This window comes from Lissotriton vulgaris, chromosome 12 (genome assembly GCF_964263255.1).
Source record: "Lissotriton vulgaris chromosome 12, aLisVul1.2, whole genome shotgun sequence".
In the NCBI taxonomy this organism is placed as follows: domain Eukaryota; kingdom Metazoa; phylum Chordata; class Amphibia; order Caudata; family Salamandridae; genus Lissotriton; species Lissotriton vulgaris.
Window position 1 is genome coordinate 31,700,867 of NC_141700.1, and position 21,548 is coordinate 31,722,414.

The 21,548-nt window shown below is 46.8% G+C and overlaps 1 protein-coding gene across 7 annotated transcripts in view; it reads left to right on the forward strand.

The window, feature by feature from the left end:
• LOC147673140 (uncharacterized) overlaps window positions 1-21,548 on the forward strand; it is a 285,024-nt gene that overhangs the window by 33,060 nt on the left and 230,416 nt on the right. For 6 of the 7 annotated variants that reach the window (XM_086946870.1, XM_086946871.1, XM_086946875.1 and 3 more), the window contains exons 2-5: window positions 17,957-18,085; window positions 18,478-19,836; window positions 20,484-20,589; window positions 20,682-20,989. In XM_086946870.1, the coding sequence (XP_086802996.1) occupies window positions 17,965-18,085; window positions 18,478-19,836; window positions 20,484-20,589; window positions 20,682-20,989 (1,894 nt within the window). In that variant the 5' untranslated portion in view covers window positions 17,957-17,964. The remainder of the gene's footprint in view (window positions 1-17,956; window positions 18,086-18,477; window positions 19,837-20,483; window positions 20,590-20,681; window positions 20,990-21,548) is intronic. The other variant, XM_086946874.1, reaches the window with a different exon arrangement.

Sequence of the window (21,548 nt, forward strand, 5' to 3'; positions counted from 1 at the left end):
TTTTGTTAGCTTCTTAATCTTATTCACACTTTCACGTCCACCTGCACAAAAGTCAGACAAAATCACCCAATAGTAATTATAAAGGCAACTTCCCACACAATGCACTTGTGTCCAGCCAGCTGCACTCCCTCGCACGTCCCATAAGCAGCCGGCATTAAAAACCTCAATAGGAGGCACAACCTACTTTCTCTTTTTCATTACTCTCTTTTCTCTAATCTAACTCCCTCCATTTTCAGGTCTCGCTGGTGTTAGCAGCGCATAGCGCTGCTCGAGCGAAAGACCTCTTGTTGTGGGTTTCCTGGGAATGGCTGAGAGGCGGTGGTTACTCGCATTACCTCAGTGATTTCACCTCGAGGACGCGCTTTTGCTGGCGGGCTGACTCTCCTGGGCGCTCGCGCTCACACGCCCCACTCCTCCCCCCACACTCACCTGGCTCTTTTGTCGCGACTCCCCTGGTATCTCCACCTCATTACCTAGCCTGGATTGCATAATTCAAACGGCAACCAACAGCCGTGCGCCGAGACCGAGTGGAAGCGGACGCCGCGTCCCCAGCGCACCCCTTGCCTGTAGCAGCCGCCTCTGCTGACCCGGAAACGCTCCAGCCGGCTCCCCGCCCCGGTACCCGGATGTGGGAGGTAGCCATGGGTACGTCATTGTTTGGGGACGCATTATAATGGGGTGAACTGAATGGGGGCAAATCAAGGTGATATCTGAGTTTTACTTGTTTACACAGGTTGAGAGTGTTAGCTCTGCAGTGTCTCACCTGGGTCTGATGAGAGCACATCACGCAGGTAAGAAATGCGCAAGGACCTGTTCAATTCGATAAACCGGAGTGTGGGGGCAACCCTTATGTTCTCGGTAAAACTTTAGGGTACGTCACACAGCCCACAAATAGGGTCCGTGCCAAGACTGTGCCCAACCTGCAGCTGATTGAAGAACTGAGAGCTTTTGGTACGGACGCTTTAAACCAAGGAAAGCTTTTGCACAGGAATATAGATAACCCATCGATGCTACATTTCCGCCGTTGTGCAAGAGGCACGGAATTCAAATACCAACTGACCACTTTCTACATATTGTAACTTTTTGTTATCTCCCTGTGCTCCAGTTCCCACGTCTGGCGAAACTGGTTGCTCCCACAAACATGCTGAATGTACAGTACTAACTCCATTCTTAAAAATAAAACTGGGCGGTCACATTGCCTAATGGGCTGTCAGGACTAGAGTCACTCCCTCTCCCCCTCAGCTGTCATTGGCTTGACAGGGGCGTTGGGACAAACGCCCACTCCGTTCCTTTCCCGCTTACCATCCTAAAACCAGTTAAATCCAGACAAACCTCTGATTGCTGTTTTCATTGCCCCTCGTGTCCCAGCGGACCTCACGCGCTCTGCCGAATCCTTTCATTTGCTCGGTTACCATCAATCTCATAGCCGGCTACTTAAGTGTCCAGGGAAGATGTGCAGACAATACGCAGGGCCGAAAGCTGTAGTTATTATCCAACAAGAACAAGACATGTTGCATCGTGTTAAAGCAAAATCATGTATTTGCTGAAATAAAAAAACAGCAAGACTTTTCAAATGTTAACCTGGGCGAAGTTTGAAGCGTGCAAAGACTGATTCAACATTTCATGCTTCCCAGGTAAATAAAATGCATACATTCCAACATTTAAGAAGAGGAAAGTGGGAGATTAAACATACAATTTAGGAGAATTAATTTCCACCATTGACGTCTATTGACTACCCCTCTCTCCCCCCCCCCCCTCCCCTCCTTAAAAAAAAAAAGAATGTGTCTGTCCTTCGGTAACTTAACTGGTGCTCCTGTAAAGCGCTCCAATACCTTCGGGTCGAGCTCGCGGTATATAAATCTGCACAAATAAAATTGACAGAGGCAATTTCAGGCGAGAGACAGCCAAAAGAAAGCAATTTTTGCTTTAAAAATCGTGAATCGGGTCCGTTGGCATGTCTGAAAATAAAGCACATATGTTGAATGGAATGTGGGAGTGGGGTGTGAAGATCTATACCACCTACTGTCATAAACCTTCTAGCACTGATAACCACCCTTGGTGGGTGGGTATCATGTATGAAGACTGAGTGCCAGGGAATGCCAACAATACAGGAACTGTGTATGGAGATGGAAGGACCGGGAGCTGAGCTAGTGGATAGGGGGGCTTTACTAGGGCACTGGCAGGAGTAATACAGACAGATTCCAACTTCACTCGACCCGGTGATGCTTATTGGACCATTCTCAGAATGGTGAAATGCCCCTGCTAGGATTCGAACCAGTGCACTGCATGTTCCAATTAGAACCCTACAAAAGTTACAAAACGAGCACATATACCATCATATGTAGCCCACATTGTCTTTCATGTGAGTTAAGGGAAGTGATACATAAAACACTCTTTACCTTGAATGACAACTCAACGTTTCTTCAGTTTTATATATACATTTTGAATGCCCCCCCCCCCCACATCCTTCACACATTTAAATCCACCTCAAGATAACGTTAACATAACATAATCAAATCTAACCTGGTGGCTCTGTGGACTCATAAATACAAAACAGATATTTGTGTTTGACATCATGTTTGCACGTTTGAATCGAAGAAGATCCATTCATCTTTTCATCCGTCTGTGATCAGGGTTGGACTGGCCTATATGGTAACCAGGCAGTGCCCGAAGGTCTGGCTTGACAGGTCATTATGTTGGCTGTTTTTAGGCTGTTTGTGGGCCTGTTTTATGGTCTTGTGTGTCGGCTATTGCTGTTGATTTCCCGATATTGTCACAAACATTGCCTAAAACAAGCACAGGGCACGAGTCGGGGGTACACGCGCGTGGACAGCGTCCGCCCGCTATTTTCACTGGGTGGACATCGTCTACCCTGCAAAGAAGTTGGGTCCCACTGAAAAATATGCTGAATTCTTCCCAGTGTAATTTGCAAACACCGGGACACATTTAGCAGCACCTGCAGGTTGTTGTCTGCTTTAGATCTGCAACAACGTGCAGACGGGGCGGGGGCTTTCTTAGTTCAAACTCCTGCTGGCCCAAACTCCTGCTGGCCCAATAACAAAGGGGCTATCAGACCTCCTTTTGTTCCAGTCTCCTGGCTGGGAGCAGTCATGAACCTCACACCTAGATACAAATGCAGCAGAGGGGAAACAAAGGCTCACACCTTGGTAGCACTTCACACATACCTGAGAGGCAGCTTTTCACTTAGTTCAGGCTCTGTTTAGGAGATATGCATGCCTGTAAGAATTTCAGATGTGTTGGTCTCTCAAAGTATTTACACAAAATAAATAGCATTTATATAGTGCCTACTACCCCTGAGGAGGCGGTGAAATAATTTAAGTACCACTATTTTTTCTTGTAAAACACTATGGGTAGAGGAAGTTTTCGCCAACAAAAGGCAACACTGCTTTATGTGTAGTTTATAAAAGAGTGAATATTCTGCCTAAATCAGGAGGGTTTCCCTGTATACTCAAAATGTGCTCCAATGTACTCATGATAGACCTGCTACACATATATGTGAGGCGTTAAGATCTGATGTCACTTCTTTTATGATGCCACTTCCTGTGATGTCACGCGCCGTGATGTCAGGTGCTGTGATATCACTTGCACACTGATTAGCTAGGTTAGTTCCCCGACTTCTTTTTTTAGGTCTCGTCTATTCCATCCCGAAGGGATGGTAGGCGAGATTTATAGTAAGCAGACCTAACTAGCATTTACAATGCAACAGTTTCACCTTCGGAAAAGTTAGAGCTATTGGCATTGTAAATGACAAACTTTTTATTTATGTGTTGGTTTTGAAAACAGATAAATAAATGGCATTGTCATTTACAATGCCAATAGCTTACTCTGTCGCAAATGCGAGACGTATTGCATTTGCACACACACACCCACACAAGAGCCCCACACACACACAAGAGCCCCCCCCACACACACACAAGAGGCCCACACACACACCACACAAGAGCCCCCCACACACACCACACAAGAGCCCCCCCACACACCACACAAGAGCCCCCCAAACACCACACAAGAGCCCCCCCACACACACACGCAAGAGCCCCCCACACACACACACACACGCAAGAGCCCCCCCCACACACACACACACGCAAGAGCCCCCTCCACACACACACACACGCAAGAGTCCCACACACACACACAAGCCCCCCCCACACACACACACGCAAGAGCCCCCCCCACACACACACACACGCAAGAGCCCCCCCCACACACACACACGCAAGAGCCCCCCACACACACACGCAAGAGCCCCCCACACACACACGCAAGAGCCCCCCACACACACACATGCAAGAGCCCCCCCACACACACGCAAGAGCCCCCCACACACGCAAGAGCCCCCCACACACACACAAGAGCCCCCCCCACACACACAAGAGCCCCCCACACACACGCAAGAGCCCCCCACACACACAAAGAGCCCCTCACACACGCAAGAGCCCCTCACACACACGCAAGAGCCCCCCCACACACACGCAAGAGCCACACACACACACACACACACGCAAAGAGCCCCCCCCCCCCACACACACACACACACGCAAAGAGCCCCACATAGAGGTCAGAGCCCCTCACACACACGCAAGAGCCCCCCCACACACGCAAGAGCCACACACACACACACACACACGCAAAGAGCCCCCCCCCACACACACACACGCAAAGAGCCCCACATAGAGGTCAGGGGTTGCACAGAAGCAGAGTTTCACCAGCTGAGGCTCGCATGAAGCCTCTAGCATGAAATAGAGGGAGGGTAAGGGAGAAGTGATGAAAGAGAGGAGGAAAACGAGCGTGAAGGGAGAGCTGCGTACGTGGGGGGGGGGGCGAACTAGGCCTGAGGTGGAGGAGGTGTACCCCAGACTCGAGGGAGTGTGTAAAACTGCAGCAACGCTCTGTGCCTTAGAGGCCCTGCCGATAATGGACCGATGGAGCGAGTGTGGGACGGAGGACCCTGGGTGGGGGGTGAGAGTGATGGAGGGTCGAGCTTGGCCGGAGGAGGAGGAGGCGAGTACCCCAGACACAGGGGTGAGCGAGATGCAGGATATGGGTCATTCTAAATTATTTAGAAAGGGGGATTGTATTGGCCACTGGGGCTGTAACTAGAAGCACCCATAGGGGATTTCCTGATGTGATTTAGGGATTCCAATAGCGTCGGGTCAAAGTTTTATAAGACCCTCCTTACGCAGCTGCTTGCCCTGCCCTCACCTCGGATTTACCATCATTGACCTCATTTGGGCGTAGCAGTTGCTACGTCTGGACTTGCTGTTGCTGCTCTGGTCTCTGGTCATAAAGGCAGTGACAGGAATGGAAAACAAGTACTTTGAAGTTGGGGGACTGCCATATATCTGACTAAAACGAAAGAAATAAGATATCATGAACTCAGGAATAGGCTTTCCAATACTTAATCAAACCAGTTAAAATTAAGGTTACCGGATGACTTTGTCATCAAGGACACTATGTTCCAATGCTGTGATTTCCATTTACAAATCATTGTTTTAATGTTAGTCTGGTTGAAATGAACCTAAACTAAAATTCCTAAAATGCAAATGATTACTACAGGAAATGGTGCTCCTTGATGACGTGAGTTATCAGGGACTTGTGTGACCCGAAATTTGGTGTGACGTTTTAAGTCAGTCCTGGCTTTTCTGCTAACAACTCTTGCTTGCTTTTTTAAAAAAGTTCATACTTATAAATGATGCACAGGAAACTAAATACCACAATAAAAGAAATGTTGAATGAAATGCCAGGGCTGGGTGACGGATCATATGAAAATGAAACCCATTTGCCTGAATTACAGAACCAAAATAAACTTGTGGAAACCCGGTTAGCGCCACAAAGCCCCCCATGACTCAAGCTCATAATGAAACGGTGGGTAAATAAAACTATTTATAGTGCAGAGAACCCCACTGTTGTCCTCGGCATCGCTGCACCACAACAAAACAATCTACTAGAAAAGAACGTGTTTTTCAAAACTATTCACAAATAGAAGGTTCGGAGCGGGAAAGATCGAGGTCAACTAGCCAATCAGGATTGACGCACACCCAAAACTTTAGCCAGTAGAATGAGAGAACCTGTGCTCGAGGAGGAGTGTAAAGAGTCTCGTGGCTTTCTGTTTTGGAGGCTGGCAACTTTAGTTGTATAAACACTAAAAAAGGACAATAAATGTATCCTCAGCCAACAGCACAGTCCGCCGTTTCGGACTAGTGTTCCAAAGCCTTGGTTATATAGAGCTGCCTTGCTCCCCCCTCCATTGAAAAATAGATTTTGTGAGAGACTCTTAGAAACGAATAGTTGTTTTCGAGAGTGGCATAATGCAATGGTGTTCGAACATAAAGCTAATAACATTTTGTATTGTGAATTTTAATTTGCTATCAAAATTTAGTAAAACATAAAAGCCTGTTTGTTGATTTCGTTGTTGTCGAGTGTTCTTGCCTAATTCTTTTAGCAAAAGAACTCGAATCTCCAGTTTTAGCTGACTCTGCTACCAGTACGCATCTGATGGCTGTCTTTCTTCTCTGTCTATGCCCGCCAATGGTGTTTTGGAATGACTGACTATTCGCTCCCACGTTTAGCTGGTACTTCTGTGCTACATTTAGCTAAACCCGAACAGGGCATGTCTGGGCTAATGGAACCTGCTGTGAGGGAGCAGCGGAAATCGCTGTCTAAGTTACTGGGTGGGTTTTTAATTCATGGAATGTCATGAGATCCAGTTATGTATGTATATTGAGAAAATGCCGTCTATAGTATTGGGACAGAGAAGCGTATGTTCTCTCCTTAGTTTGTTTCTTCCGCCCTCACAACCCTGCCTGTGTTTTTCATTGTTTGCCCACCCACCCCCGCCCCCGAAGCCGCTTAAGAGCTTCTGCTCTTGCCCCATTCCACTATGCTTTTGTATTTGTTTGATCCCCGACGCTTCTTGTTCCTGCCTGGCAGCTTTCACTTTACCAATCTGTCGTGCTACTCCAGTCCTTTCTCTTTCACTGTCTCTTCCTCTGCTGCAGGGTCTTGCCCTCATCCTCTCTCTGACGGCTGCTCTCAAGTCCTGAGTACCGGCCCTTCTTATCGCTTCAGTTGCTACTGCACTTCCAAGGGCACAAGTCCTAAAACAAGACTGAGATTGAGGGCTGAGATACGGCTAGAGGTGCCCCGTGTGACAGCGGGGACGGGCACATGGACAGCGGGAGTCACGGGGGGGGGGGCGAACAAAGACACGGACTGCGGGAGGGGGGACGGGCAGCGGGATACAACGATGCGGGACCAGGACGATCGAACAAATGATGAAAAACAGCCATGTAAAAAAAATTAATAAGTACACGCCCACAGTGGACACTAAAAATCGCCGGAACGCCCACAAATCTGCTCCGGCTATGACGGACAGATCTCTGTTCCAATGGCTAGCCTCCATTTATGGAGCTAGCTAATGGAACAGAGAGGCGGTGACCAAGCCACATACTGTTCTCATTAGATTTCGCCTGCGCGAAAGGCTGCTTGCGCAGCTTTCGACAGGCGAAACCTAAAAAGTCTACCCACTGCGGGTCGCGTACAGTTCATGTGAACAGGAATTCACTCCCCCTACCCCTCCCACAAAGCAAGACCAGCCAAGAATCAAAGCGACCGGCCGCTTTGATTCCATTTGCCACTAGCCACTTCACACGCTCCGCAGGTCATAAACAGGACCATCTGCTCGTAAATCGGAATGCTGGCATGGTTGCCCAGCCCCCCTACCAGCGCTGCCTTTCCTCTGCTCAGCTTCAACCGGTGCCCAACATCGCACCCCAGTTCAAATTGCGTATGCCCTCTGTTTGTATTGCAGGTCCTAAACATAAAACATAAACCTGTCTTTCCCCAACAAAAACGCAAGCATTTTTCGAAATTGTACCCTTTAACTGCATTCAAACTTGTTTCAATTTCTTTTAAATATTTTTCATTTCACCACCGAAGCTCCTCTGTTACTGCCCCGTGCCTGCTCCCCTCACCCTCACACACCCCCTCACACACCCTCTCACCCTCACACACCCTCACCCTCACCCTCACCCCCTCACACCCTCTCACCCTCACACACACCCTCACACACCCTCTCACCCTCACACCTCCTCACCCTCACACTCCCTGACCCTCACACTCCCTGACCCTCACACTCCCTGACCCTCACACTCCCTGACCCTCACACCCCCTGACCCTCACACCCCCTGACCCTCACACCCCCTGACCCTCACATACCCCCTCCCCCTCTCATACCCCCTCCCCCTCACATACCCTCTCCCCCTCACATACCACCTCCCCCTCACATACCCCCTCCCCCTCACATACCCCCTCCCCTCACATACCCTCTCACCCTCACACACCCTCTCAACCTCACACCCCCTCACCCTCATACCCCCTCACACCCTCACACACCCCCTCACACACCCTCTCCCTCACACTCCCTCACCCACACACCCTCATCCCCCACACCCACCCTCACCCTGTCATTCTCACCCCCGTCACTCTCACCCTCACACCCCCTCACAACTCCACCCCCTCACCCTCACACCCCCTCACCCTCACATTCCCTCACCCTCACATTCCCTCACTCTCACACCCTCACAACCCCTCACCCTCACAACCCCTCACCCTCACAACCCCTCACCCTCACAACCCCTCACCCTCACAACCCCTCACCCTCACATTCCCTCACCCTCACACCCCCTCACACCCTCACACTCACACACCCTCACCCCTGTCGCCCCCATCATCCTCACCCTCACAACCCCTCACACCCTCACCCTCACACACCCTCTCACCCTCACACACCCTCTCACCCTCACACCCCCTCACCCTCACACCCCCTCACCCTCACACCCCCTCACCCTCACCCCCTCACACACCCCCTCTCACCCTCACACTCCCTCACTCTCAAACCCCCTCACACCACCTCACCCTCTCCCCCTCACCCTCACCCCATCACCTCACACACCCTCATCCTCACAACCCCTCACCCTTACACACCCTCACCTTCACACCTCTCACCTTCACACCCTTACTCCCCCACACCCTCACACACACCCTCACCCCCCCTCACCCTCACTCCCCCTCACACCCTCACAACCTCACACCCCCTCACCCTCACACACCCTCACCCTCACACACCCTCACCCTCACACACCCTCACCCTCACACACCATCACACCCTCACACCCCCTCACTCACCCTCACCCCCTCACTCACCCTCAAACACCCTCACACCCCCTCGCACACCCTCACCCTTACACACCCTCACACACCCTCACTCGCCCTCACCCTCAAACCCCCTCACCCCCTCACACCCCTCACCCTCACACCCCTCACTCTCACTCACCCTCACCTGCAAACACCCTCACCCTCACACCCCTCACCCCCTCACCCTCACACCCTCAAACCCTTTACCCTCACACCCTCACACCCCCTCTCCCTCACACCCCCTCTCCCTCACACCCTCTCACCCTCACAACCCTCTCACCCTCACAACCCTCTCACCCTCACAACCCCTCAACCTCACACGCCCTCACCAGCATAGCATGACAAAACACAGCATAGCATAGCATAACAAAAAAAGCATAGGATTGCAAAACATAGCATAACAAAACAAAGCATAGGATAGCATAACAAAACACAACAAAGCATAGCATAGCATAAATAACACAACAAAACATAGCATAACATAACAAAGCATAGCAAAACAAAACATAGCATAGTATAAGAAAACATAGCATAACAAAACACAACAAAACATAGCATAACAGCATAGCATAACAAAACACAGCATAGTATAGCATAACAAAACAAATCTTAGCATAGCATAGCAAAACAAAACAAAGCATAGCATAAGAAAACACAACAAAGCATAGCATAGCATAACAAAACACAACAAAACATAGCATAGCATAACAAAACAAAGCATAGGATAGCAAAACTAAACCTAGCATAGCATAACAAAACAAAGCATAGGATTGCAAAAAAAAAACATAGTGTAGCATAACAAAACATAGCATACCATAACAAAACCTAGCATAACAAAACACAACAACACATAGCATAACAAAACATAGCAAAACACAACAAAACATAGCATAGCTTAACAAAACACAACAAAACATAGCATAGCAAAACAAAACATATAATAGCATAGCAAAACATAGCGTAGTATACCAAACATAACAAAGCATAGCCTAGCATAGCTTAACAAAACAAAGCATAGCATAATAAAACACAACAAACCAGCATATCATAACAAAACATAGCATAGCATAACAAAGCATAGCATAACAAAGCATAGCATAGCAAAACATAGCATAACAAAACATAGCATAACAAAGCATAGCATAGCATAACAAAGCACAGCATAGCATAGCATAACACATCAAAGCATAGGATAGCAAAACATAGCATAGCATAACAAAACAAAACATAGGATAGCAAAACAAAACATAGCATAGCATACAGCATCACTCAGCACCACCACAGCATCACTCAGGGGCACCACAACATCACTATGCGCTACCACAGCATCACTGAATGCCACAGCATCACTCGTTCGCCATCACATCACTCAGCGCCACCACAGCATCAATCTGTGCAACCATTCAACAACAACTGGCTCAAATATGTTCTCTCAATGTTTCAAGCTTTATTACAAATGTAACAAAAAGATGTTAATACTTCACTTCTGTTCTTGGATTTTCATCACAATAAAATACACTGAACATAACTTTTGTGAAGATTATTTCCAAAAGTTTAAGCTATGCCATTATAAATTACAATAACTTGTATTTAAGTAGTCATTTGAAAAAAAAATAAGTCATTGTTATTTGTCATATAAATACATGAAAAATAGGTAAATACAACACATATTGCATTACAAATGCTATAGGTGTCACATTTGCGAAAGTTATAACTATTTTCATTGTAAATGACAAAGCTATTAATTTCGCTATTTTCAAAAACAAAACCTAAATAAAAAATGTCATTTACAATACGAATAGCTCAAACTTTCCTAATGCGAGACCTATTGCATTGCAAATGCTTGTTTCTCTTTGTTTTTCTTACTCATTCTTAATACAATAACCACTTATACCACCTACATCTCTTTTACCAATAACAATTCCTCATTCTTACTCCTCAAGGCAGTTATATTACATACTTCTCTAATCTCAATAATAATTCAGCTTTCTTACTCCTCTAAAAAACAAACTGCAGTTACTTTGCTATACCAAATACTAATTCATCATTATAACTCCTCAACACATTACTGAAACTGCTTCTCTGTTTTCAATAGTAATTCGTAACTCTTACTCCTATATGCAGTACTACTTGCTACTTCTCGAATACCGACAAATTAGCTTTCTAAGCATCAGTCAACAATTCACAGTCCCGTCCTGCCTTTTGTTTCTTCCTGGTCAGCAGACCATATTTGGTATATTTTTATTCAGCAAAGTCTAAATTAAAGTTTTCATCTAACTTCTATATTAATAATACGCATTTTAAGTTGTTTTGGTTGAGGCTGTTAAAAAGCAGAAACAGAACCAGGTTCTAATTCCATCTAAAGAATTCAAACAAAATATAAAATAAAAAAGAGGACAATTATTCAATAGCAAACACAGAAAACATTTAACATGCAATAAGTTTACAATTTGCGAAAGTTTGAGCTATTGGCACTGTAAATGACAATGCCTTTCAATTTATATGGTTTAAAAACATGCAAGCAGTGCATAAACACATTTTATACTTGTAGTCCTTGCTTACTTAAAGCACAACTGGCAGAAACCAGCACTGGAATAGCCAATAGGTCCCGCTTTTGGGACCTTATAAGTATTTACTAATGCAGCACAATATCCTTGGTGCAACAACTTCAACTGTTGCATGGCTAAACACTTCTAAGATCCCAAAGGCCCATGTTTAAATATCTCAGCTAGTCCAGGTTTTTGACTTTGCACTCTGGGACTTGTAGTCTTCGTTTAGCTCATTATACAATCAGCCCTAACTCCCAGAATGTAATGAAAAACAAGCATTTACAATGCAATGGTTTTGCCTTTGTTAAAGTTAGAGCTATTGGCATTGCTCTTGACATTATTTTTGTTTGTTTTTTTAACATAAATAAATGGCATTGTCATTTACAATGCCACTAGCTTTATCTCTCGCAAATGACACACACAGAGCCCCCCCACACACAGCCACACAGAGCCCCCCCACACACAGCCACACAGAGCCCCCCACACACACAGCCACACAGAGCCCCCACACACACACAGCCTCACAAAGCCCCCCACACATACAGCCACACAGCGCCCGCCACACACCCACACAGAGCCTTCCACACAGCACAAGCAGGCAACAGGGGCACACGGAGGCACAAGCAGGCAACAGGGGCACACGGAGGTACAAGCAGGCAACAGGGGCACACGGAGGTACAAACAGACAACAGGGGCACACGGAGGCACAAGCAGGCAACAGGGTCACGAAAACAAGCACAAGCAGGCAAAAGGGTCACAAGCAGGAATTGTAATTTAGACGGGGCTGAAGTGGAGAACGGTCAGTAGGGAAGTAGTGCGGCTGGTGCAGTGGTACCAGGCCGAAAGGTGAGAGGGGCTGTCTGCACCCCAGTTTGGACAGTTTCCACTACCTAACAGGGATTGGTGGGAGGGGGGCGTACTTCTTGCTTGCTTTAGGGCTGTTACTTCGGGGACGCAGTGCACGCTCTTGCCTGCTGCCGCCGGGACACGACAACAGGCAGGGAGAGGACAGGCTAGGAGAGGGAAGAGAGGGGACAGGCTGGGAGAGGGCAGGCTGGGAGAGGGCAGGGAGGGGACAGGCTGGGAGAGGGCAGGTTGGGAGAGGGCAGGCTGGAAGTGGACAAGCTGGGAGAGGACAGGCTGGGAAAGGTCATGGAGGGGACAGGCTGGGAGAGGGCAGGCTGGAAGAGGACAGGCGAGATTTGCATAATAGAGTTTTTTCTTAAGTGTAGGGCTGGTACCAGTGCAGATTTTAGTTAGAGACACTCTTCGTCAAACCAAGCTATATACATACTGCCTATAGGATCCAGCAGGCAATGCAAGAGCGGACTACTAACTGATACTAGCTTTGATGCTGGTCTCCGGAATGTAGCAAGTTTGACTGGAGCAGTTGGATCAATTTGGTCTTGTTGCAGTATGAGGTCGTCGCGTTCTTGCTTCCAGCAATTAATCATGACTAAATTTGTTGGCAGAGCGACTGGCATGCCACGTGATGTTTTTCCTACTTGTTGACACGATTAAATTAGTTGAGCTGTAGATTCTAGCCACTTCTGTTCCCAAGCCGAGCTCCAAGCGCACATTTAAAGTAGCCATTAAAGGTCATTGTCACTTTCTAGCCACCTCATGATGGTCATGTCAGCGATGATATGCCAGGATTCACTGTACATAAATATGTAATCAATCAAGGTAGCTTTAACGCATGCTCTGAATGTATGACCAGGACAGTCTTATATAGTGCGACCATTCCGGGACCATAATTAGGGCCTATTTAGGAGGACTCTTAAAATTCTGCTGCACTTCGAAGATCCTGTTTTGTGGACGTTCATATGGGGGAGTGGGGTGGAGAGACACCATATGGACTTTTGCTTGCGCAGCTCCACATGCAGCATAGTTGAGTCAGAGCTAGTATTCAAGTCACCACAGACACAAGGTGTGAGGTCTGAGGTTTTTGCTACAAGGGGGAATAACCTCTAGAAGCTCAACCTTTAATTTGGAGATACATCACTCCAGGTCATTGATGATAGTGCAGTAGTTCTTGATAGTATCAGGGGGACAATAGTCGTTAATAATATCAGTTGTACGCAGTTCACTATCTATTCTTACAAGCAGAATGTTTTAATTACCTTTGTGATGTTTTAATCTGTTAGAACAAGTATTTTTATAAACCCAGATTGCTAAACCACCATTCGGCCTTTCTTTGCCTTCTCTTGTGACGGTTGTGCAGAAAGTCAAATAACCATCAAAGACCACCTCGCTGACAGACCCAGTTTCCTGGAAGCAGCAAATATTGTGCACTTAAATGAAGGCATCTCAATCCAGATCATCCAAGTTAGCCCTGAGCTTCACTAAAGAGCAAAGAAAGCCCTGGAAGACCAGGCTTTGGATGCAGGACGCCAGCTGCCTTACCTGAAGAACAGGGTGCGGTACATCTGGTGCGCTTCATAGTGGTCCCCCTTCTCCACGCTAGCACGGAGTTTGCCCTCCACGCGTTGTACCCCCTCCCCGGTTCCTACGGCTTTTCTTTGAGCCCTCCTGCTCCGCCATCATTGCGGACATTATTGGCCCGACTGTAGGCTGGCGTTGCGGGGCCGCCGTCTTGCCAACTTCCGTAGCGTTTCCCGATTGGCTACGGTGGCTCGTGAGGATGGGGCGGGCGTGTCACTTCCGAGAGGAGAGTTCATTTTTCGTCGCGTCCGCTAGATTCATCCAAGTAGGTTAACGTGGCGGCCATACCTGAATGGTGCCTTCTGGCCTTAAATAACGCAAATTGTTAGGCTGCCTCTTTTGAAAAGTACTTTCAGATACCATTATGCCGTGACCTTCCTAGCAACAAAACCTCTTAGTAGGGCTATGTTTTCATTATAACTGTGACCAACACATTTCAGCATTATTACTACACTATCCGAACGCTTCTTGGTCAGCTTTATAATACATTGGGTTATTGATTGGGGGGAGAGCCTCGGGACAGATGATGCAGGCTGCTTCCGGCTCTCTACTCCTCCTCCTCCTCCCGATGACGCGGCGGAGGCTCGGCCGGCTGGGCCAATCCCAGCGCGGCCCTGGCTGGAGGCAGACAGCTGCTTCCCACAAACAGGAGACAGGAGCAGGAAGGCGGGTGCCCTCAATCCCGGACCAGATTCGGGGGCGTTGACGAGAAGAGGCTTTCGGCTGACGTAGCCAAAAGCCAAAAATTCTCGGGAACGCCCCCGAATCTGGTCCGAGATTGACGGACACAGCCTTCTCCCAATGGCTAGCCTCCATTTATGGAGCTAGCCAATGAGAGAGTGGGGACGGTCCAGTCCTCACGCACACACATCAATACGTTTTTTCTAGCCATGCGTACTTCGTACGGTTGGCTAGTCAAAACCTAAAAACTGGAGTGGCAAAGCTACTCGCGCATGGACAAGTAGTTTTTCTGAAGACAGTACACGAGGGTTCACACTTTGGCCACCATCCTCTCCTTAACTTTGTGGCTCTCACAGTGACGTTTCTGTCCCTGATCAGATCACCTCATTCTGGTTGCAGTAGTCAGTAAGTAGCAGGAGCACCCACACCTTTCATATTTATAAAAGTAGCAGAGAATGTTAGGGCTCAACTATGGGATTTACCAGTTTTCCAGTCCAAGCTTAACAATGCAAACTGTTAAAACATGAATACAGCCTCTGGTTTATATTTAAGATTATTTTTTAAATATGTTTCTTGGCATGTTATAACAATATTTACATTTTTATAGGAAGCACTGAGCTGTGCTTGAGAATCGAAGCGTTGTTTACGGGCTGGGGTGGGGGTAGAGGGAGACAGCAACAGGAAACTGAGTCATCTAAAACTGAAACTCAGGGGCAGGGTGACCAATTTGCGTCTGTGCTACAGTCAGCAGAATTTGCAACAGAGTTAGTCATGATTTCCTGTGCCATGAGATAATCTTTCTTAAGAAGACTGAACATGCTCGTAGAATTTGAAAGGGTAAGGCCTGCAAATTCATTTCAGTCCGCTTAGGGAGCGCGGCTGCTTCCTCCTAGAGTGAAAATAAAACGAGGCTCTTTGGATAAGAATAAATTGCAGACCCTAGATGGAACTTCCATAAATGCGGCACATGCTATACAGCCCAGCCGAGTGCAGCTGTGTCGTTTGAGCTTATTCAATCTAGGTTTTGTGCTTTATTCTGGGAATTGTAGTCTAGTTGATCCATTGTAAAATCATGACTACAATCCCCAAAATGAACAGAATAAACCTGGTCTCGATAAGCTACTCGCGCCTGGATCCGGGAGGCTGGAGAGAAAGGGAATGTCCAGTATGACACCTTTGGTCGTCTTGTTTAAACCACCAACACTTTGCATTCTGGAACCTGCGAGCCCTGTAATGTTGCAGAATTCAAAGTGCCAATTTCTTGAAAGAAAGCACTGGGTGTGCTTCGCACACATGACATAGGAAAGATGGTATAAATATAGGACCAAATACTCTCATAAATGCAGTGCTTGAAAAAAAAAGTCCTTGCACATTACAGAGGATACCGGATCCTGCAAACAAAACTGAAAATGTTGTTTGTACTGCTGCCGCCTGGTGATCTCATGTCATCTGTGAAACCTCAGCCATCCCATGCTTTTTAGTGAGCAGTGCTTTGCGGGCTGGGGTTTTGAGCTGTCACTAACAGTGCTAAAATTAACAAGAAGAAAGGTGCAGGCGCCATTGTTGTAGATTTGAGAAGAGTGAACAGTGCCAGGAAAAAGCTGAGAATGTGTGGCGGCCGTGAATTGGGCGCCGCCCTGCATAACAGTTGTTCACAAGAAGAAAGGTGCAGCCGCCATTGTTGCTGATTAGGAGCGGTTTTGAAGATGTGGAAACAGAGTTGGGAGAGCTGCGCGGCTGAAAAGAGACAGGGAAGAAGCGCGAGCGAGCAACAAGGAGACTGAGAAGTAGAGTTGGGCGACATGCACGGCTGAACCGAGAGAGGTAAAAAAAGCGCGAGCGAGCAAAAAGGAGATGGAGAAGGCGGAGCGAGTCAGTGGACGGGACGTGTGGGCAAGGAGAGAGGCGATCGCGCGTGCTTAGGAGAGCAGTCTGCTCATTTTCAAGCACTGCACTCATGCTTGTGGCGCGCCCCTGCGTGCTCCCGCAAGGTGGATGCCGCCACAAGCACGAGTTTAGCGCTTGAAAATTACCAGAGCGATGGCTAAAGGTCCTCCTAATCAGCACATGCGCGCTGCGTAGACGAGACCTAAAAAGGCATAGTTACTGCCAGCCTTACTTTTGAAAGTAAGGCCTATAAGTACAAAGAGTGAAACTTGCAAGTTTACAAAACACATAAATAAAACACATTGTCATTACAATGCCAATAGCTCTAACTTACGTAAATGCGAGACCTATTGCATTGAAAATGCTTGTTTTTCATGTTTGCTTCAACTTTTGTATCCGCACAGCGTCCTCTTCACACACGCTGTGTTTCATATTTCGGTCGGCATTTGCATTGTGGGTTTAATTGCTTTTCTTTTTTGGCGTGCACCTTTTAAGCAACGTTCCCACTTTCATTTTGGCCATAGAGTCCCGTTTCCTGCTTGTGGCAGCCTGCTTGCCCTGTGCCGTCTCTCCCTTCACCCAGCCCCCCACCACCTCTCCGAGTTTGCTGCTTGTATTTTATGTGATTTGCCTGAAATTACGGGATGTTGAGGCAAGTCTCGAACTCCCGAGTTGGAACCTCTGGCCGCACACCCTTCACAGCATATTTGATGCTATTTCATTGCTGTTTTTTAAATGTTGCCTGATGGAGGCATTTATAAGATCAAATGCTGTTCAAGTCAGATTGCGTGCTGGCTCTCCTCACTGATTTCATTTTCACCATTGCGTCTTGTTTTCTTGCTCATAGCAGCCTGCTCGCCCTGTGCCATCTCACCCTATCCCTTTCCCTTCACCATGCCCCCACCACCACTCAGAGATCACTACTTTTATTGTAAGTGACTTGCCCAAATTCATAGGACACCACTTCCTCATCAGAGACTCGGCTCCCTAAAAGTTCCGGGGCCCCAAATATGCTGCATTACTAAATCCTTATATGGCCCCAAAGGCGAGAGCTATTGCATTTAAGGGAGCCCTGCTTCCGGTTCTGGGAACAGGGCCTCATATGTAAAACTAAGAATGGTAGTTGTTTTTTTTTCTTCTAAGCCTATGCAAATTTTCTCTTTTCTTTTGTGTAGATCCAAAAATGGCAGCTAAACGAAGGAGAAGGGAGATATTTGATGCCGCCATGCAGAAGAAAGCCCGTAAAGATCTGCTCACCCGAGATGAAGCCATTGAAGAAACACTACATGAGTTGAAATTACAAGGTGACTTTAGTATAATTTGTATTTTTGAATAGTGAGTTTGTTATTGGTGTAAAAACAAACAAAGTGGTGGCTGCTACGAGGTACTGTATATATTTTTTATTTTTACTCTATAGAAGTGACACATTTGCAGCAGCAGGGTAGCTTTTAATTCCTGCATCATGTCAACATGTAATAACAAACCTGCACTGCTAAAATCTTGTCCCACCTTTAGATGTACAAGTGTTGGGAATTGAATAGTCCTCACGTATGTCAGTATTCTTACTACTGTGGTGACAAATACATTACAATATACACTGAAATATACGACAGCATGCATATTATAGTCCGAAATGTTGTGCGTTTATGGAAACAAACAATTTTCTGTACATTAAAAATACATCATTTTTTTTTAGCTGGTGTCACTAGACCGAGTTCTAGGACGGAGAGGAATGATGATTATCTGGAAGCTGAAAGATATGGCTGTGACGGACCAGGACGCAGCGGGCATGAAGATCCAATTTGTGGTGATCCTATGCGCAGTCTACATGATGCTCCCCTACGAAGTTCTCGTGATAGTGGGAGTCGGAAAGAAGATTCTAGAAGGGACCCATTCACCAGGCCTCCAGTGCGAGAATCTGAAAGCAGCCCATTTGATCCTTTCACTGAACGCAGGCGATCTAGAAGCCCTCCACCAATAGTTAAGGATTGCTTAACAGAATGTGCAGTTCATTCTAAGTTTGACAAAGATGACCTTCGCAGGTCTCGAGATGCATCTTATTCTCGTGAACAAGTGTTTCGCAAACCTCATGCCCCCTCTCCATGTCGTGAGTATAATCAGCAATGTTCACCACCCCATGATTTTGTGCCACCTCAGAGTAAAGTTTCCCTACGTAAGAAGAGAAAAATCCCACATGAGTGGTGGTTAAAGATTGTACCACGAGGTCGAGGGGAAACCAGGCGAGGCAAAAAACGCAAGGGAGCAGCTGGTGCACCTAATGTTAAAATACCACTTGGAAATGACCCTAAAATCGATTTAAATGACGATGACAACATTTTTCACAGGTTTGGTAGTCGGTTGATACGATGGGCTGGGTTTGACTCCATTCGAACGAACATTCATTATATGGCTGAACAGGGACTGTTGTTTCAACATAAGACAGAAGCATGTTCGAATGCAGTTATAGCTTTCAAACTCTTTCTCACACAAACGTACAGAGATTACTGCTTCTTCTTGGCAGAGGATTTGAAACACCCAGCGCTAAAATGTCCTACAATAAACCGTGAACTGCTGAGCATGCTGCTAGACACAAAGGTTGTGAAAACAAAGAAATACTTTTTCGAAATAATAAATCCCTTTGATGGAGGAATGATGCAAGTGCAGGCTGGGATTCTGAAGAGCATTGTACCTCTGCTAATGGCTTGCAACAACTATGAGCTGAGACAAAAAGTGGGCTATAATGGACCAGGAGATAAGATGAATGCCTTTGAGAGGAATGTTTCTTTATGCCGCCAGTCCCTTGTCCTCCTTGGGCAAACCTTTGCCCTAGCAACATCAATCCGGCAGGAAAACGTTTTGGAATCAATCGGTATCCTGGGCGGGGCACCAAAACCCACAGATCACCAAAACCTCACAGGCCCGTTCCTGTTTTCAAAGGAGTATATTTACCAGTTGAAAGATTGGCTATCAGAGAGAAGTTATCCAATCAGCATGGCCCCTTTACCTGTGAAAGAAGTGAAAGCCCCAGAAGGTAAGGTTAAAAATGAAAACAAAGGTAAATAACTTGATTTCAATTATGAGTTTTCTTATGTGTTCAGGTCTGAACTTTTTTGCACAGGAGCTGGATCCAGATGTTTGTATGTGTTTTTATTTGGCTGGTAACGCACCTAAGATCTATAGAATCCCTTCATTGTTTGAACTATGCAAGGACACTTTCAGTATGACAGTGTGTAGTTCTTTCATCTTAGCCAGATCCACTGGGATTATGTGATGTAGGAGTATTTCTGTATATTTATGTATTTGCTGCATTTGCCACATAAGCCATCTGCAGATCTTTTTTTAAAAAACTTAGTATGTAAAACGGATCCTAATTTTGTAAAAACTCAGCAATGCATGTTGCTATGCAGTGGAAGGGCCTTGGCAAAGGGTGACCAATCTTTCTTTCGCTTATTGATGGATTTGGCTGCTCAACTGATGAAACCATTCCTCAGCATGTGATCACTTGTAACAATGACAATAATGCACCAATACTATCACAATGTGCAGCATAATTTGCCCTTTCTTGCCACATAAGTTAGTGAAACCTGCCACATCATTTGGTCCTCCCCGCTGCGTAATTCCAGTAGGACTGGACTAAGAAACGTGTAGCAAAACAACTAATTGTAAGATCTTAAATGCTAACAGTTCTTTGTTCTGCCTTAGACAAAAAAACAGCAGATCCCAAAATTGTAGAGACCATAGGCAAGCTTGCGGAACACTGTATAAATCTATTTAAAGGGGAAAAGACTGAAAAGCAACCAGAGTTATGGTAAGTTACGGAGTCCTGTTAGTATAAGCCAAAGAGATTACAGGAAGCGCAAGGAACTCTGATGACATTGCTAATTATCAATTTGTGTGCAGGTTCTTGTTTGACGAGAAGAGCCCAGAGTACCAGTATTATCGTACAAAACTGTTAGAGACCCAGAAGGTGCGCCAAATTGTAAAGGATGGAAGACAACAGACCGCCAAACCAACTGCAGAAGAAGCTGCTGCCGAGTCTGTGAAACGGATAGAGTTTTCACGGAGAGTACGAGAATTCAAGACCAAGCTATTCAAGAATGTAGCGCTTGCGAAGCGCCGGAGGCTGAGGGCAGCTTCTGAACCGCTGCAAGCACCCAAAGTCTCAGAGCGTGCTGCACCTGAGGAAACCAGTCGTCCGAGCGCAGAAGGTAGGTGATCATTGGACTTCATCCTATTGCGATTGTACCACAAATGCTTTGTCTTTCAACTATCTGTGTATATGCGCCTCACAATCAGTTGTGTATAGGACAACCATGGCTGATAGATTTTAGTTCATGATATTGTGAGATGAAAACCTGTGCACATTCTTACTCTACAACTACAGTAGTACAGAACAGCTTCCATTGTTGGTGTATCTGAAAGAAACTGGTTAGTATTAGATTCCTTACCTTAGAATATCCCCAGGCGTCAGACTGGATCCGGAAACTTTTGCGTAGCAGTACCCCTGCGCGTCGGTAGGCGTCGTCTGCGGCTTCGCGTCCGTCGTCGGCGCCATAATAACGTCCTCAGAGTACTTAGACGCCGCCCTCGCGCGCTGACGTCAGTTCTTCTTTTTTCCGCGTGTCAGGACCGCACCCCAAGACATCCCCCCCCCCGTACCTTGTTATATTGCCGGACATGAGAGGCACCGAACGGCGTTCGTGTCAGCCGCCTTCCAAGCCTGCCTGCAACTTACGATCGGCGGCGCGCGGCGCAGGCATGACGTCT